The sequence below is a fragment of the Rhinopithecus bieti genome, unplaced genomic scaffold (genome assembly GCF_001698545.2).
Source record: "Rhinopithecus bieti isolate Rb0 unplaced genomic scaffold, ASM169854v2 scaffold_6380, whole genome shotgun sequence".
In the NCBI taxonomy this organism is placed as follows: domain Eukaryota; kingdom Metazoa; phylum Chordata; class Mammalia; order Primates; family Cercopithecidae; genus Rhinopithecus; species Rhinopithecus bieti.
In genome coordinates, this window is record NW_016806642.1 from 6031086 (window position 1) to 6049790 (window position 18705).

The following is an 18705-nucleotide window of genomic DNA, read 5'->3' on the forward strand; positions in this document are numbered from 1 at the left end:
CTACATACAAACTTTGTTTCTCTTACCTCATTATTAATTGGATGTGACGTGGCAAAATATCCCTAATCTTCAGAAAGACATTGAAACTGCACCAAATATTGGCTACTTTATCCTTAAAAGAGATGTGTTAGCTTTACATTCTGGTGTAATTGAAAGAAGTATTAAAACCTATGAAGTACAGCCCATAATCTCTAATAAATTTTTTGAGACGTGAAACTTTTAGTCACAATTATAACTAAATAGATTAAATCCTCCAGGAACATATATGCGCACACTGTCTCAAGCATTTTTCATTTTTGTGCAGGGCAGTTGATCAAAAGCATTGGCCCACCATAATCCAGACATTCCCAAATACTTAATAGTTTTCAAAGAGTAATGCACTATCCCTGAATACTAAAGTCATTCATCTTTGGAAATTTTTCTAAGAAACGTTTTTTCTGTAATTTATAGAATATATATTACATTTGACCCATTTTTATCACACAACTGAATTTACTTAGAGTAACCTGCTAGCTACTAGCAATGACCAGAGGTAATTGCTAATAAATCAAAAAATCTAAAGACATTACCAGTTGGGCTAGGATCACTTCCAAAATTAAGTTTGTAACTACAGCTCTCATGCTGGTGAAATCATTCTCTACACAGCTGCTTGACTTACAGCTGTGCAGACTTAACATCAAAAAAGTAACTATCACTGACAACTATACTATCCCACTTTCCTCTGCTGGATCAAAGAAAATGCTCTTCAGATTTTGAAGGCAAGAAGTGAATGGAAGAGACTGGCAACACCATCAAACATGTCTGATACTCATTTTTATAATTATCATGATAAATGCCATTTCTGAAATGGAAGGTAAGGCAAATAATTAGGCAGCTTACATAGAGAGTTAAACTATTCCTTACGTAAGTGTTAGAGGTTATATAAAGAACAGGTTAGGAAAACAATTTTCAAAGTCCAAATCACAGTTCTGCTACATGCTAGTTACAGGAATCTTTGACCTCAGTTTTCTAATCTGTAAAGTGGGGACAATAGCTACCACAAAGCTACTGTAAAGATCAAATAAAATTACATGGAAATGTCTGGCACCTGCTAAGTGGTGGTTATAACAATAAGGATTATTATCATCACTACCATCATCCTGTTGGCATACAGTCACACATTTCTGTTCCTTCACAACACCGAACTCCCATCTTAGTTGCTTTCAAAATGCTGGTTCCATCTTCCTATAAGTCCATTAAAAGATATTCTATAGAAATTTATATATTCAAAACTTATGAAGATATGCTTTCAAAATTCTTTTTAAAAGAAATGTTAGCAAATTATCTATAAATATGTTGTTTCTGTCTAACTTTATTAAAAGGCCTTTTGTTTCAGAAAATGGTTTGTTTAATTTAATTACCAAATCTAAATGATCAAATTATTCACATAATAAAAGTTTAACAAGAGTGATTAAACTAGCATTAAATGAAATGAAATGAAAGAGTCTCATTAAAAATTACTATGGATGAACGTTACATATCTCATAAGAAATTATGAGATCTTCCTGAAGCAAACATGATTATTAGTTTTACAAATAATTTCCTAAGACTGAAAACAGAATATAAACCAAAAAATTACACAGCTGTTAAAATTGTAGCTGAAACTTCTCATTCTGTCTTTCATTACAAACCCTATTTCATTACAAAAACATATAATTGAATTATGGATCTGATGATGGCATAAATATTACCTGTTGATGTAATGTACTAAAAAATGCCAGCTGAGCTAGGGGTAATATAATGGATTAAATAACTGGCAAGGTGCACACACCCTGTTGTCCCAGCTACTTAGGAGGCAAAGGTAGGAGAATCACTTGAGCCCAGGAGTTCAAGGCTGTAGTGCACCATGGTTGCCCCTGTGAATAGCCACTGTGCTCCAGCCTGGGCAACAGCAAGATCCTGTCTCAATCAACCAATTAATCAATCAAGCAATAACTGGCAAGGAATGATTACAGGAGGAAAGTAGGTGAAGTTCCTATTCCTTGTGTCTTCTACATGAAACCCCTAAAGGTCACAGGTAAGGTATAGTAACAGAAAGGAGAGGAAAGTTTTTAAACATGCCTCAAATAATCCACGATCAACCGGGAAGAGTCTTCTTAGAACCTGCAGGGTTTGTTCCCTTTCTGTAAAGAATGGCAGCCAGCAGAGAACGAAGGAAGCCACAACAGTACAAGCTAGCTTAACTAGCAACACAAACCTAAAACAAAAACAAAGGTAGGCAGTAAGATAGGGAAAGGTTAGTAATTCTGCAAAATCAACCTGAGTCTCACTGAACATAATACATGCAAACATATAGTAATGCCAAATCTAGGTTACCAATATAGGCTTAAGATGGAAGTCTGCTCAAATCAGAGGTAAAAAAAAAATTCACAACAGCTAAGATGTCCACTTCAACAAAAGGACTGTTATGACCATCCTAATTAACATTTATGTTAGATATCATTCGTATAGGAATAAGGGAATGCACTCATGAAGAAAAATATCAAATGGGGATGTATTTCTAATAAGTATATAATGTAGTAAGCTCTAAAGCAATAAAATCCTACAGCAAAGTTCTAACTAGCCAATACACACTACCAGTAAATATGCATGAATTGAAATATTTCTCTAGTTAGGAAAATTTTAAATAAAACACAGAACATGACTTAATCTCTCTCTTCCCACATACCCTATAGCCAAAGTATTTATAAGAAATCACCAAAAGGCAAAGCGAAAGATCACCTTACTCCAAGTAAGTATGCCAAAAACATTATCTGAAGTAAAGTTTTGGATTCTGGTGTTTAAAAGTCACTCACCCCTTTCCTTTGAGGCCTTTTTTAAAACACTTGCCAAGTAAAAAGCAAAAAAATGGCAAGGAGTGGTAAAGTTCCATCTGTTTATAATTTATAGCTAAGCAAAATGCCAGTGACCCTAGCAGGTCCCAGTCACAAGATACTCCAAGAACACCCCACAAAGCAAAGCCAAGACTCACAGTATTATATATGTTCCTGTGTCAAGGAAATTACCTTAATAATCTTTTAAAAAGATAGAGCTTTTAAAAAGCAAATCACATAAGAGATACGCTCTATGAAATGCAAGTGCATAGCATATCTCTTATGTGATTTTAAAATAACATATACAATGAAAGCTATTTCCCAATAGAAATTCAAAGTACTGAAGTGATAAACATGAAATTATGTATAATAGCATCAAATACATTAAATCTACTGCTAAACAGCAACGGATTTGTTTTGGTTTAAAAGAGCTCTGAAGATTTAAAACATAGTTTTGTTTCTGTTAGATTACTTCACAGTATTATTATAACATACCAAAATCTAGAGAATAAAACAATGATCCAACAGCAAGTTAACAAAAAACTTTACTGAGATCACTACACTTCCTCTATTATATGTATTAAGAGTACAAAGTAATATATGTAGTTAATTAGCAACTAACAACACTGTTAATTAAAACAATATCACAATTAGATTTTCAGTTCAAAATGGTGAGCTAGGCACTAATGTTTACCTCCTCTCCTTCCCGAGAGACTCTTAAAGTAATAAGAAAAGGAATTTAAAAGTATAAATTCGACCAGGAGTGGTGGCTCACGCCTGTAAACCCGACACTTTGGAAGGCCAAGGCAGGAAGATTGCTTGAGCCAGGAGTTTGAGACCAGCCTGAGCAACATGGCAAAACCCCGTCTCTATCAAAAAAAAATTTTAATTATCTTAGTGTGGTGGTGCAAGCCCGGGGTCCTAGTTATTCGAGAAGCTGAGGCAGGAGGACGGCTTGAGCCCAGGAAGTTGAGGCTGCCATGAGCTATGATCATGTCACTGCACTCCAGCTTGGGCAAGAGAGCAAGAAAACAAAAACAAACAAACAAAAAGTATAAATTCACAGCCATAAAGAGAACGGGAGGATCTCTTATAATAGATAAAGATTTCAACATATTTCTGGAAGACAGAAGTGATAACAAATAAAATAGAATGAAGGAAGCCACAGCTTACAGTATACACAGAGGAAACTCAGGGTAGCAAGAAGTCAATCCACCCTGCAAGACCCTAGAGAACTTTGGAAACACCAAGTAGGTTACAGTGTTTGAGTAGTATATGCAGAAGAAAACAAGAGATGAACTGAAAATCCCTAGAGGTAGAAGTCAAATCTTACCCCACTCCCACACAAAGATTATCTGGCAGCCAAACATTTACCCCAAGGCAACAAAAGAGGGTGTATTTTTCTGAAAAAATAAACTAAACTATCCAGGGCAGCCAGTGTAGAGGTTAGCACTATAATGCAAACCCCTCCGCATTCTGACATGTAAGCATCTCAGTGTGTGGTGGCCAGCTTGCTGCCCACTGATCCTATAGTGGACCAATGATATATAGAAGTCATATGCAGGTGTTCCTGCCTTATTCTTAAATAAAAATAGATACACTAGGATCAAATAAACATTTATAGAAAACCTATCACAGAAAAAGAATCAAAATGAAAGGGAAACTAAATGACCCTGAAAGAATTAAAATCACTCAGGGAACAGTAAAGAACTTTACCAAAAAAAAAAAAAAAAAGTAGCAAATTCTAATTAGAAATTAAAAACACACCTAACAAAACAAATGAAATTTGATAGAAGTGTTGGGGATAAATTCAAGATAATCCAACCCATAAAACAAAAGATAAAGAGATGCAAAAGATCTAACATCTAATATACTCAAGAAAGAAAAAAGTGAGAAAATCATCAAAGAGGCCGGGCACGGTGGCTCAAGCCTGTAATCCCAGCACTTTGGGAGGCCGAGACGGGCGGATCACGAGGTCTGGAGATCGAGACCATCCTGGCTAACACAGTGAAACCCCGTCTCTACTAAAAAATACAAAAAACTAGCCGGGCGAGGTGGCAGGCGCCTGTAGTCCCAGCTACTCGGGAGGCTGAGGCAGGAGAATGGCGTAAACCCGGGAGGCGGAGCTTGCAGTGAGCTGAGATCCGGCCACTGCACTCCAGCCTGGGCGACAGAGCGAGACTCCGTCTCAAAAAAAAAAAAAGAAAAAAGAAAAAAGAAAATCATCAAAGAAATAATGTAACAGAATTTAGCAGAACAGAAGAACATGAGTCTTCAAAATGTATGGACCCATATACAGTTTGGATATCCAAAACAATTGTGAAAAACACCTGTGTCTAAACAAATCACTGTAAAATTTCAGAACCACACAAATAAATTATAAAAATGATAATAGCAGCAACAAATGCCTATATAATGCTTAGTGTCTCCCAAGAACTGTCTTAAGTGTTTTACAAATATTAATTCATTTAATTTTCAAACTAAGCTTACAAAGTTAGGGTTTCTATTATCCACATTTTGCAAATGAGAAAGGTACATAATGATTTAAAAATATGTCCTTACAGCTGGGTGCAGTGGCTCATGCCTATAATCCCAGCACTTTGGGAGGCCAAGGTGGATGGATCACTTGAGGTCAGGAGTTTGAGACCAGCATGGCCAACATAGTGAAACCCCATCTCTACTAAAAATACAAAAATTAACTTGGCGTGGTGGCACATGCCTATAATCCCAGCTACTTGGGAGGCTGAGGCAGGAGTATCTCTTGAACCCAGGAGGCGGAGGTTGCAGTGAGCCAAAATCACGCCATTGCATTCCAGCATGGGGGACAAGAGCGAAACTCCATCTCAAAAGAAAAAAATGTATCCTTACAAGGTAACATATGCCTGAAAGCTTTCAGACTTTAATTCAAATCACAGGGGACATACTACTACAAATTTTCCAGAATGGCTAAAACAAAAACCATTGACAGTTGATAAAGATGTAGAGCATCCGGAACTCTTACACCATTGTTATGAGAGTCTTAATTGGTACACACTGCTTAAAAACAATTTGGCATTATCTAAAAATGGACATGTGCACACCTTATAACGCAACAATTCCACTCATTAAAACTCTGGTAAATAACTTTTTTTCCTTTTCTATCACTGTTCTTTTTTTTTTTGAGATGGAGTCTCACTTTGTCGCCCAGGCGGGAGTGCAGTGGCACCATCTCGGCTCACTGCAAGCTCCGCCTCCTGGGTTCATGCCATTCTCCTGCCTCAGCCTCCGAGTAGCTGGGACTACAGGCACGCACCACCACACCCGGCTAATTTTTTGTATTTTTAGTAGAGACGGGGTTTCACCGTGTTAGCCAGGGTGGTCTCGATCGCCTGACCTCGTGATCCGCCCGCCTCCGCCTCCCAAAGTGCTGGGATTACAGGCGTGAGCCACCGCGCCCGGCACTATCCCTGTTCTTGATATTATCAGAGTATTTGATAGCCATGATCCCGTAAGCAATGCCAAAATTTTTAAAAAACTAAATTAGTAAAGTGGACAGAATATAAAATATATGATAAAAACAACTACAGACTTGAATATCGTTTATTTGTTAGTTCTTTGACAGATATACCTATTAGTTTTATTATAACTAAAACAAGACTGGCATCAAAAGGAAAAGCTATTAATTAAATAATCATGTTGCTGTGTAATGTCGTCTTTTTTTTCCTTTAAGAGAGATGGAGACAGGTAATAATATTCGATAACTTATAAGACAAATTGGATAGATATATACAGATTTTTACCAATTTATTCTCTAAGCTTTGTTTGTTTGAATGTTCCTTATTTTAGTCATCAAAAAATACACATACAAAAGCCATATTTTGATTATTCAGTTTTAGTTTCCTGAAGCTTCTGGCTACTACTATCTGATAGAAAAAAATATTTTAAAACTCATAAAACTGTGAGATCATTCTCCTTTTTTCATGTCAGACAGCATTTGCAAAGGATAGAAGACATCTTACACTTTAGAATTACAAGAGTATAACCATACTTGGCACTCTTTTGCCACCTCCCCAGAAAGAGCTAATCATTTACCAACATTCTGTTCCCAAGCGAAACAATATGAAAAAGCAATTCTACTTTTAATAAATCTGTACTTTACTCTTCAAATAAAAGCTTAGTGAAGAGATTCTTTTATATTATTGTGAAATAGTTCATATAAGCACACTATCAAATAAGACATTACTAGATGACAGCATTGTACACATTGAGTCTAGATTTCATAATATGCAACTGACTTCATTTCTACATTAGTAAAGGATACTGAAAATGTCCATAGTCTATAAGAATAAGGCCTGGATACAGCAAGATGCATAACGCATTAGCAATCTGTAAACAAAAATATTGTGAGATAAGAAAGTAATCTGTTACACATTCAAGCAGAGTAAAAGCGTGGTTTTTATCTAACACATTAGCAAATGTTCCCCTTTTCCAGAGGTGTTATACTTTCTTTTTATAAAATATTCAATTTTATAAAACAACTCTTTAGACAATGAAGTTTTCATGGAGGTGACATGGGACACTTCCATAAAAAGGAAAAAAAAAATCACTAAAAGGTTTTGTCAGAGGAAGTACTTCCAGATATACAAATTGGAGAAGTCAATCTAACGTTAACCTGTCTAAAATGACCAAAAATAATATTTGATAACTATGAACTGAGAATATACAATAACTTTTCAAAATGCCTTTCAGTTTGGTCAATCTCACAAGCCAGCTCAAAATTCAGCTTTACCAGCTAAGTAACAAATTCAATATGGCATGCAGTCCAGTACTACGTAAATTCCAAAATTCAGTATATCTTAGTAGTACACTAAAATAATTACTGTAAGATAAGTTGATGTTTTTGAAGTGAAAATTGAAGAAGATACAATATTCCTAATTACTCTCTTTCCAAAAGCATGGCTTCCCTAAGGTCTATACTTAATAGTTAGACTAATAAAGAATACATTTCAGAGATGAACTGTCAGGCTGCTTTAAAACCTACCTTTTTCTTAGTTGAGATGTCTTTTAAACAACAACAGTACAAAACCACTGCAGGTATGTAAATCAGCAGATCAGCAATTAAAACTGAAAACACAAGGAAATAAATTTAAACATGAGTCCATCAGGATTTACAGCTACCCATTAACTGCCTCCCTTCCTCCAACGCTGATTGAGAATTCATTAACACAAGGTTCTTGCCCCACTATGGACAAGTCCTTTACACAGTCAGCCCTTTTCAGTTCCTTCAGCTGTGACTAATTTCAACTGCTGTATTGCCAAGGAGTCTCTTAACTTACTCTAACAAATTCACATATTTAATCAATCAGATGTATCCAACATTCTCTCTTTGTTCTGACTTGGACTTAAAAATTAAAAATATTCAAAGCAAGGAAATATTTTTTTCCTCAATCTATATACTCTAAATTTTCTAGCATAAAGAATAACTGAAATGTAGTGATGTGTAAGAAAATCTTTTTAAAATGTTAGTCTTTATTGAAAAAATATAAACTTCTGCTAATTAATGCATATAAAGAGCTTGAGAAACCCAAGTGAGGAGAAAACTGAAAAAAAAATACTAAAAAAAAAGAAAAGAAAAGAAAAGCAATTCATAATTTTCAACATGCAGTCCTTTAGAACAAAGAAAAATGCATACATAAGTTCTTCAGATGTATAACATAGCTGTCTAAAGAGCTTATTTTTTTCTTATACCTCACTAAGTATAGTGTTAAGAAAAAGGTAAGTGACAGTAAACTGTCTGCAATCTATCAATATGTTCAGCTCCAAATGCCACATTAAAGACGACACTGACAAACTGGAACACACCCAAAGGACTGGTCAGACAGAGACCTCAAAACCATAATCACATTCAACAAACTGCTCATCTAAGGAAAAGCTGAAGTATATAGGAATCTTTAACTTAGAGAAGAGGTGACTTCAAATTCCTGTAGGATGTTAGGGATATAAGGGATCAGACTTGTTCTCTGTAACCCTGGAAAACAGAATCTGTAATGACTGGTGCCAGTTCAATTTAGGAGGGTCATTTTTAATGATTGGAGCTCTATGAAAACAGAATAGACTGTCTCTAAAGGTTGTGAGTTCCCTGCAAGTATAGATGTTGGTTCAGAAGCCAAATTATCACATGGTGAGTATGTGGTTCAGAAAGGATTAAAGCATTGGAGGGGGAAGGGCAGTGGTGTGGGAGAGGGAAAGACGGGCAAAACAGGTCATCTCTTGGGCCTAACATTCCATGACTGGATGAATTGTAAGGAGAACAAACTCTGACTACATTTACACTAATTAAGGAAAAGGACTGAGCTAGCATTAAAGCATAAGTCATGTAAAGCTTTTAAAGAAATCTAAGCTTATTACTTTCAAACTCCTGTAACAGCACACACAGATGCTCAATAAACATTTGTTGAGTGGATTATTGAATTTAGAAACTGCACAACTACGCAGATAACAACTGCAAGGTTTAAGAAAAAATGAAAGAGATTTAGAATTAGGATATTAAAGCACACCCTAAAAAACTAAAGATTCAATTTATAGCTATCTGACCTCAAGTAAAGCTATTTGCTTCATTTAACTGTGCCTCACTCAGTTTCCTCAGCTTAAAGTAAGAATAATAGTATTTATCTCACTTGGGTGTTCAAAGAATTAAGTCAGATAAAAAAATGTAAAGCACCCAGAATTATTCCTTTCTACTCTTTCATGTTTTAACTTACATATACATTTGGTCTTGGATCATGTATACAAATATATGTGTATGTGTAATTGCACAATTTTAAAGTCAGTAAGAACAATAATAGTACCTTTACTAGTTTGTCCAAAAATTTTAAAAAATCAAATTTTACATCCAATACCTATTGCTTTTACCTGTTGTACGCATGAAGAGCTTATGTGCCTGACTCTCAAATCCACGTGACGTATGGAGAGCAATCCAGTCTGGATTTATAAACTTTGCCCTGCAAATCAAAGCATATATACAGATATTTCATTCCTCATAACATTTAGCAGTAAGGATATTTAAAGATGTATGAATTTATTAATATTTTGAGAATTGGCCATTTCTCTTATAAAGCAACAGAGTCGATGCTTAAGTTTTACTCTATTTAATCATGTGAAACTGACAAGCTATAAAAAAAGCAACTGCATTACTTATCTTCCAACAAAACTATGTAAGGTGTAACTACAAGCCCTATCTTCACAGTTCTTCCAGTGTAAAAACAATCTGGCAGGTCACATTTCATGTACTAAACACATACTTTGTAAAAAGCAATATGCTAGTGTTGATCAGAGGATCACGTTCATAACTATAATATTTTAGTTATCATAACAATTGGCTACAATAAACAGTTATAATAATCATAAATCATTACATAAAACTAAACACAATTCTTAAAGATAAATGAAATTTTAAACCATATCACAATTACCCTGAATACTGTAATGCTGTTTGAGAGTTTACTTTCAATTCAGTGAAGCTTATTTTTGCAAATATGAAATACACTCATAATGACACTGCATAACGACATTTCAATCAACAATGGACCATATGTAGGGCAATGATCCCATAAGATTACATTACCATTTTTTACTCTAGCTATGTGTTGATAGGTTTAAATATACAAATACCATTGTGTTACAACTGCCTACAGTATTCAGTACAGTGACATGCTATACAGGTTTGTAGCCTAGGAACAACAGGCTATGCTATAGAGCCTAGATATAGTAGGCTATACCATTTTGCCTCCTAAAGTACCCTCTATGATGTTTGCACAATGATGAAATCACCTAACCACACATTTCTCAGAATGTATCCCCATCGTGAAGTGACACACGGCTGTAAAGTTGAAATTAAACAAGGAAGATGAGTTCACGAGATATTGGAAGAGGTTCCTCAAATTTTTGCTGACACACTTCAAATCTAAGACGGAATACCACTACAGAGTAGAACTGGGTCTCTACAAAAACAGAAGTTCTTTATCTTCTATAACTATTCAATTTCTTTAAAAGGATGAGGAATTCCCATTTTGATCTTAAATCACAAATGAAACACTATAGTTATTCTAGTTTCTAACTTGACAGATTAGTCAGTAACCATTTGGATCTATATTTTTCATTTACTTTGAGCTGTTCCAGAAAAAAAAAGTTCTTATACACAACTAACACATATTAGATATATTTTTCAGTAGTTCACACATACGGATAACATCTCTACTTCAAAACTAGTTTTTTTGCATTTCTTGAGAGATGTCCTCCAAAAAAATTATAGAAATGTTCAAACTTTGATAGTTCTTTTTTTTTTTGAGATGGAGTCTCACTCTGCTGCCCAGGCTAGAGTACAGTGGCGTAATCTCAGTTCACTGCAACCTGTGCCTCCCAGGTTCAAGCGATTCTCCTGCCTCAGCCTCCCAAGTAGCTGGGACTACAGGCATGTGCTACCATGTCTGACTAATTTTTGTATTTTCAGTAGAGACGGGGTTTCACCACGTTAGCCAGGATGGTCTAAATCTCCTGACCTCATGATCCACCCACCTCAGCCTCCCACAGTGCTGGGATAATAGGTGTGAGCCACCATTCCCGGCCGACAGTTATATCTTAAAACCCATTTGTAATATACAATAGCAGCGGCTGGGTGCGGTGGCTCATGCCTGTAATCCCAGCACTTTGGGAGGTTGAGGCGGGCATATCACTTAAGGTCAGGAGTTTGAGACCAGCCTGGCCAACATGGTGAAACCCCGTCTCTACTAAAAATACAAAAATTAGCCGGGCGTGGTGGCGGGTGCCTATAGTCCCAGCTACTTAGGAGGCGAGGCAGGAAAACTGCTTGAGCCTGGGAGGTGGAGGTTTCATTAAGCCAAGATTGCACCACTGTACTCCAGCCTGGGCTATGGAGCGAGACTCCGTCTCAAAAAAAATTAAAAAAAAAAAAAATACAATAGCAGCTACAAGCAATCTCTCCTCTAGTCAAGAAAGCCCCATCACACTGCTTCTTACTAAATCTGCCAAGGGCATAAAAATTTAGAGTCACATTAAGAAAGAAAAACTTACACATATGCACATAGGAGACTATGATAAGCTGTAAGAGGTGGGTAATCCAATCCCCAGTACTGTAAATTGTTATCACTGCTGTTAAAATACCTGAAAAAAAAAGAAAGAAGAAAGCACCATTCCGTTAGTCAATATTCAAGAAGTAGACTTATAATTTAACATCATTTATTTAAGCTTAATAATGTAATTTGCTAATTATTAAGCTATTAACAATTAAGCCATGTCAATAGACACAAACCAGGACTCTCCTAGGCAAACTGGGATTTACTGTCATCCTATTATTAGTAGACTTCATCAATGACTAACACTTATACAACAAAAATATGCAACAACAAAAAGAATAGGACTGTTTGTAATCAATTCAACCAACATGTGACGAGAGCCTCGCTACATGCAAGGTTCTCTGAATTTTAGGAAGACAGCTAGGTCTAACATCCACAAATTGATAGGCTCCTCTGGTTGGCCAGAATGTGAAGGAACCATACACAATTATCATGACTCAAGGAATAAAAATTAAGTTAACATAATTTCTTAATCATGTCCTTTATAACTAGGCAGCTTCTTCTTCAATTTATTTTCTCAATCATAAGAATACTTTACAACAGTGGAAGCCAAACTATATAACCTACAAATAACCATTGTTCATAAGCTTATTTCTTTTTGAGACGGAGTCTTGCTCTGTCACCCAGGCTGGAGTGCAGTGGTGCGATCTCCGCTCACTGCAACTTCCGCCTCCTGGGTTTTTTTTTTTAAAGCGATTCTTCTGCCTCAGCCTCCCAACTAGCTTTGATTACAGGCACCCACCACCAGGCCCGGCTAATTTTTGTATTTTTAGTATAGACGGGGTTTCACCATGTTGGCCAGGCTGGTCTTGAACTCCTGACCTCAAGTGATCCACCCGCCTCGGCCTCCCAAAGTGCTGGGATTACAGGTGTGAGCCACCATGCCTGGCCTAACTTATTTCAAATGGGTCACAATTCCTCACTGTCACAATCTCCTACTTTTTGAATTAAAAATATTTCTTTAAATTAGCATTCAACATGATCCCATCAAATAACCTATTAATCATCTTTGGAAGGTCTACTCTTCTTAGTGTTGGCTACATAAAACATAGGTTTGTATGGAAGAGATGGGGATTAAAATTATCAAGGCATGCTAGACAGCCAAGACATCTGTGCATAGAGTACTACAGTATGGTACAGGTGGTGGCCACTGTCCCTCCAGAAACATCCATGTGAACATCTTGGGTTCCATGTCTGGCTGGGACTTGAAGCCAAGAAGCAGCGAGTCTAAGCATCTCTGGGTTAGTTGGAGCCCCTTTTGGCAGCTTGAATCTGGGAAACTGGGCCAGGCAAATAATGGAGACCAAAGGACCCACTTGTCTAGACAGAGATACCTGAAGACAGGCACCAATTGTGTCATTTCCAAATTCATGTTACTACATAGCATAAAGTTTTATTGTATCAGCCTTAGAGCTGTTGAAGCATTGAGTTAAACAAGTAAAGCTGTAAGGTCAGTGACTGCCACAAAGTGCTCAATAGTAGTTCCAATTGGCTGCTAGCCACAAAACAACTAAGATGGATACAGCAATGGAAAACCATCAAGTAATTCAAGAATCACATTTTGTCCAATACAACTTGATTTGGTTTTCAGCTTCTGAAAATAGACAAAACCTATTTTTTCATTTAGTTTAACCTTGAGATCCACTGGAGATGAGTAGAAGAGGCACTGACAGTAAGCTGTAAGCATGCAACGATATATACTAAAAATAAAGTGATTGGTTGGATTAGGAGGAAAAAAATCCAGGGTTTATAACAGTGCTCCCCTTTCTTATGGAAATTCATAAAGTAGAAGAAAGAGGCATAAAAGAAGATAGCTTAAAAGTGTTTCATGTAAAGCATCAAAATATATCAGTAGGAACAAAGCAATTAGTTGATACTCCTGCTTTATATACTATTTTATATATATATTTATTTTTTTGAGATGGAGTTTTGCTCTTGTTGCCCTGGCTGGAGTGCAATTGTGTGGTCTTGGCTCACTGCAACCTCAGCCTCCCAGGTTCAAGTGATTCTCTTGCCTCAGACTTCTGAATAGTTGGGATGACAGACACCCACCACCAACCCCAGCTAATTTTTGCAATTTTAGTAGAGATGGGGTTTCACCATGTTGGCCAGGCTGGTCTCGAACTCCCGACCCAGGCTGGAGTGCAATGGTGCAATCTCGGCTCACTGCAACCTCCGCCTCCTGTGTTCAAGCAATTCTCCTGCCTCAGCCTCCTGAGTAGCCGGGATTACAGGCATGTGCCACCATGCCCGGGTAATTTTGTATTTTTAGTAAAGATGGGGTTTCTCCATGTTGGTCAGGCTGGTCTCGAACTCCTGACCTCATGACCTGCCCGCCTTGGTCTCCCAAAGTGCTGGGATTATAAGCGTGAGCCACTGCACCCGGCCTTACTTTAGATATATTAATACCTGAAAAGTTGTCTAAATACGATTTCTACATTGAAATGCATTTTCCCACTGAACATCTCAATATATATTTAGTAAGTAAAAAAAAAAAAACTGGCTGCCACACAAATTATAAAATTACATTCAGGAGTGTTACCATTAACTTTAAGATGTAGTTTTCTCTAACAACCCACAGAGTCATAATTGGTATTTTTATTTAAAGAAAAATTTTTTTAACTTGAAACAGTTTCAAAGTTACAGAAAAGTTGCAAGAACAGTTCAGAGAACTTACATATATCAAAATGTATAAAGTTTTATAAGACAACAGACACCATTTAAAGAACAAGACAAGAACAAACAGAAAAAAGACTTCTTTTTATACACTCATACACACACACGAGGAAAATGATTAAAGGGTACAATACTGTTGTGGTAGAGAGACTTTAATGTCACCATGGAGAACACCATCTCCTGGTGTTCAGACCCCTGCATGCATACAATCCCCTCCCCTTGAGTGTAGGCAAGACCTGAGACTTGCATCTAACTAATACAATATGGTAAATGTAACAGGATATCACTCTTGTGCTTCTGTTTCACGTATACATAAGATTCTGTCTTGCTAGCATATATACCAGACAATGCCTCTCACTGACTTGAAAGAAGCTGGCATGTTTTAGTGCATGACCATGTTGGAGAAGCCACATACCAACAAATGGCATGTGAGCTGTAGGAGCCAAGAGTGGCTCCCAACAAGAAACTGAAGCCCTCACTCTTGCAAATACAAGGAAACTAATTCTGCCAACAGGCTGAGGAAACTTAGACCATGGATCCTTCTCCAGTTGAGCCTCTGATAAGTCTGCAGCCCAGCTGACACCTGGATGATAGCCTTCTAAGATTCTGAGCAGAATACCTAGCTAAGCTGTGCCCAAACTCCTGATCTAAAGAAACTGCGATAATAAATGTGTGTTTAAGCAATTAGCATTTGGGGGTCATTCATCACACAGCATAGAAAATTAGTAGAACTATTTAAAATCATACAAATCATTACAAAATGATCATCCATTACAAATGCGGGGGAAAGAAATGAACAAGAAATTTTGAAAAGAAATGTAATTATCAATAAATATGTTAAAAGATGTTCAGGTCACAGTTACTCAAGGAAATGCCAATTTTAAAAGTCTGGTATTGTTAAATGTTGGTCAGGGTATGTAGAAAGAGATATTCTGGTGTTACTTTAGAGATTCCACATCTAGGAATCTACCTAGAAAAAATGTGCACATAAGAAAGAGATTTTATTTAATCATTCCCCTACTAAGAGACATTTACAGTGTTTCGGGTTCCTCTTCCATTGAAACACTCCAAACTCTGACGAGGGAATGGGGCAACCTATCAATAGAAAACTCAATATTAAGTTCTTGCATAAAACTCTCTGATAAAGGGCCTATATAAAAGCAGTAGCCAAAAGCAGTCAACAATATAATATGAACAGTTTATATAGCCAGTTTTTAAGAGAATAACCTACCAGCCATCTAGTAGGTCAATAAGTAATGTCATCACTGTTATCAGCATATGTTCAATAAAAATGACACAGGCATGAATTTCTGATGCTATAACCACAGCTAACATTTATTGAGAGTTCATTACATGCTAGGGACTGGCCTAAGTGCTTTACATGTATCATTTTATTCAGTCCTCACAATAACCCAGTGAAATATGTAGTCTATTATTTTCACTCTACAAGTGATAAAACTGTGGTTGAGAAAGTTAAATAATTTGCCAAAGGTCACACAGCTAATAAATAGCAGAGCTGGGATCTGAACTCAGACAGTCTGACTCTAGCACCTACACTCTTTACCACTAAGCTACTGCTATTTTATACTTCAGGTAGACTTGTATATAAAATTAAGGTTAATCACCACTGCTCAATTATGATAGAGAGCAATAGTAATGAACAAAACTTTCTATAAAGTTCTCTGAGTTCTGAGAAACAGAAGGTTTGCTATACTGTATCATAAAACCAATGAAGGGTAGAGCTGACCTCCTCCTTCATAATACAAAGAGAAAGCTACGGAAATGAGACCATATGAAAACGAACGCCTAAGCCGCACATGGTGGCTCACGCCTGTAATCTCAACACTTTGGGAGGCCAAGGTGGGTGGATCACGAGGTTAGGAGTTCAAAACCAGCCTTGCCAAAACGGTGAAACCCCGTCTCTACTAAAAACTACAAAAATTAGCCAGGCATGGTGGCAGATGCCTGTAATCCCAGCTACTTGGGAGGCTGAGGCAGGAGAATCGCTTGAACCTGGGCGGCAGAGGTTGCAGTAAGCTGAGATGGCACCACTGCACTCCAGCCTGGGCAACAGAGTGACACTCCGTCTCAAAAAAAAAAAAAGAAAGAAAACGAACACCTAAATACTCATTCCTTCCACAAATTTTTATTGAGGGTCTACAATGTGCCATGCCCTATACTAGATGCAGGGTATTCAAAGGTGAACCAAAAGGACATATGTGAAATTTTCAGAGTTGAAAACAAGTCCTATTATTGTAGGCTTCTCCCTTTGGTCCCCTTTTCAGCTCTGCAAATTCAGCCATCAGCTACGGCCAAAGCCCTCTTCTATTTTTATCTATAGTTACAATCATAGTGATCTTTTGCGAGAGAAACAGTGGATGAGGGAACAGGGAAGAAATGTTTTTAGCCTATGATGGTGCTTTCATAATTTATGTCCAGAGGACATATAGATATTCAGAGTTTTATCATCAACGTTCTAGTTCAGCATCATAGCCCACCTAACTAAGTATACGAACTAACTTTCAGGACTATCAAATTTCAAGACAGGCCTACAAAATGCAAGGCAATACATATGTGGCACCAGTATGCAAGAGATGAGGATGTTCAAGATGAAGAAAATAGCGTGTTGTCCTTTTAAATATTTTCAAACAATCCATATTAACTATGATAAACAAGAAAACCAAGTTAAAATTATCATACCACTGTTTGACTGGTAAATTAAAAGTAATTTCTTGCCAGTGTCTCTGGGCTTCATAATCACCGAACATAGGTGGTTTTCCAGCACCTAAGATCAAAGGTAAAAAGAGCAAAACAACAATGTACTTTAGTATATCAGTGATTTTTATTTCCTTATGAAAATTGTCTAAATTAAGGCAGTGTAGGTTACAGAAAGAACACAGGAGTTACCGAAAAAGTCAGAGAGGTAAAGTCTGAATCCTAGCACTGCTGGCACACTCCTGGAGTGACAATGGGCAAATAACTTAATCTCCCTAAACTTCAGCACATTAAAAACAGGATCAATACAACTTCCCTACTGAGGACTACTGGAATAAATAACATAATGGATATAAAATACCCAGCATAGTTCCTGGCATGCAGAAAACATTCAATAAATAGAAATTATTGTTAACATTACAGTTATCCCTCAGTATCTGTGGGGGATTCATTCCAGGACCCCCCACTACCACAGATACCAAACTTCATGGATGCTCATCCCTTATATAGTATGCCATAGTATTTGCATGTAACCTCTGCTCATTCTCTTGTATACTTTAAATCATCTTTACATTACTTATAATATCTAACAATGTAAAATGCTACATAAATAGTTGTTATACTGTATTGTTTAGGAGATAATGACAAGGGGAAAAAACCTACATGTTCAGTACAGGCAAAATCATCCTTTTTTATTTCCTAAATATTTTCAATCTATGGTTGGCTGAATCCACAGATATTGAACCCATGGATACAAAGGGCTGACTGTACTTAATAATAATTATATCAAAGTTTATTTTTACTTCATAAGGCTGTCAACTATACTGCCCAATATGCATCATAAAATAGTGACACAAGTGTCTGCATTTTACAAAGGACTTTTTTTTTTTTTTGACCCAGGCTGGAGTGTGGTGGCACAATCTCGGCTCACTGCAACCTCCACCTCTGGGGTTCAAGAGGTTCTCATGATTCAGCCTCCCAAGTAGCTGTGATTACAGGCGTGTGCCACCACAACTGCCTAATTTTTGTATTTTTAGTAGAGACCGGTTTCACCATATTGGCCAGGCTGGTCTCAAACTCCTGGCATCAAGTGATCTGCCTGCCTCGACCTCCCAAAGTGCTGAGATTATTGGCGTGAGCCACCATGCCCAGCCATTACAAAGGACTTTTACAATCTATAAATAAGGTCAAGTATAGAGTCAAAAACAGACTATATGTTACAAAGACATTAATTAGATCAGGCTTTGCTGTCAAGTTGTATAAAACTGTTGCTTTGTGGTTTATTTTATTTTTTTTTTATTTTTTATTTTTTATTTTATTTTATTATTTTT

General features: G+C 36.8%; 1 protein-coding gene across 1 annotated transcript in view; it reads right to left on the minus strand.

The window, feature by feature from the left end:
• Window positions 1–18705, minus strand: part of ALG6 (ALG6 alpha-1,3-glucosyltransferase) — a 75307-nt gene that overhangs the window by 24105 nt on the left and 32497 nt on the right. The window contains 8 exon segments of the mRNA XM_017877215.1: window positions 27–112; window positions 2101–2236; window positions 2835–3020; window positions 7153–7217; window positions 7873–7955; window positions 9744–9832; window positions 11922–12011; window positions 17360–17444. Of these exon segments, the coding sequence (XP_017732704.1) occupies window positions 27–112; window positions 2101–2236; window positions 2835–3020; window positions 7153–7217; window positions 7873–7955; window positions 9744–9832; window positions 11922–12011; window positions 17360–17444 (820 nt within the window).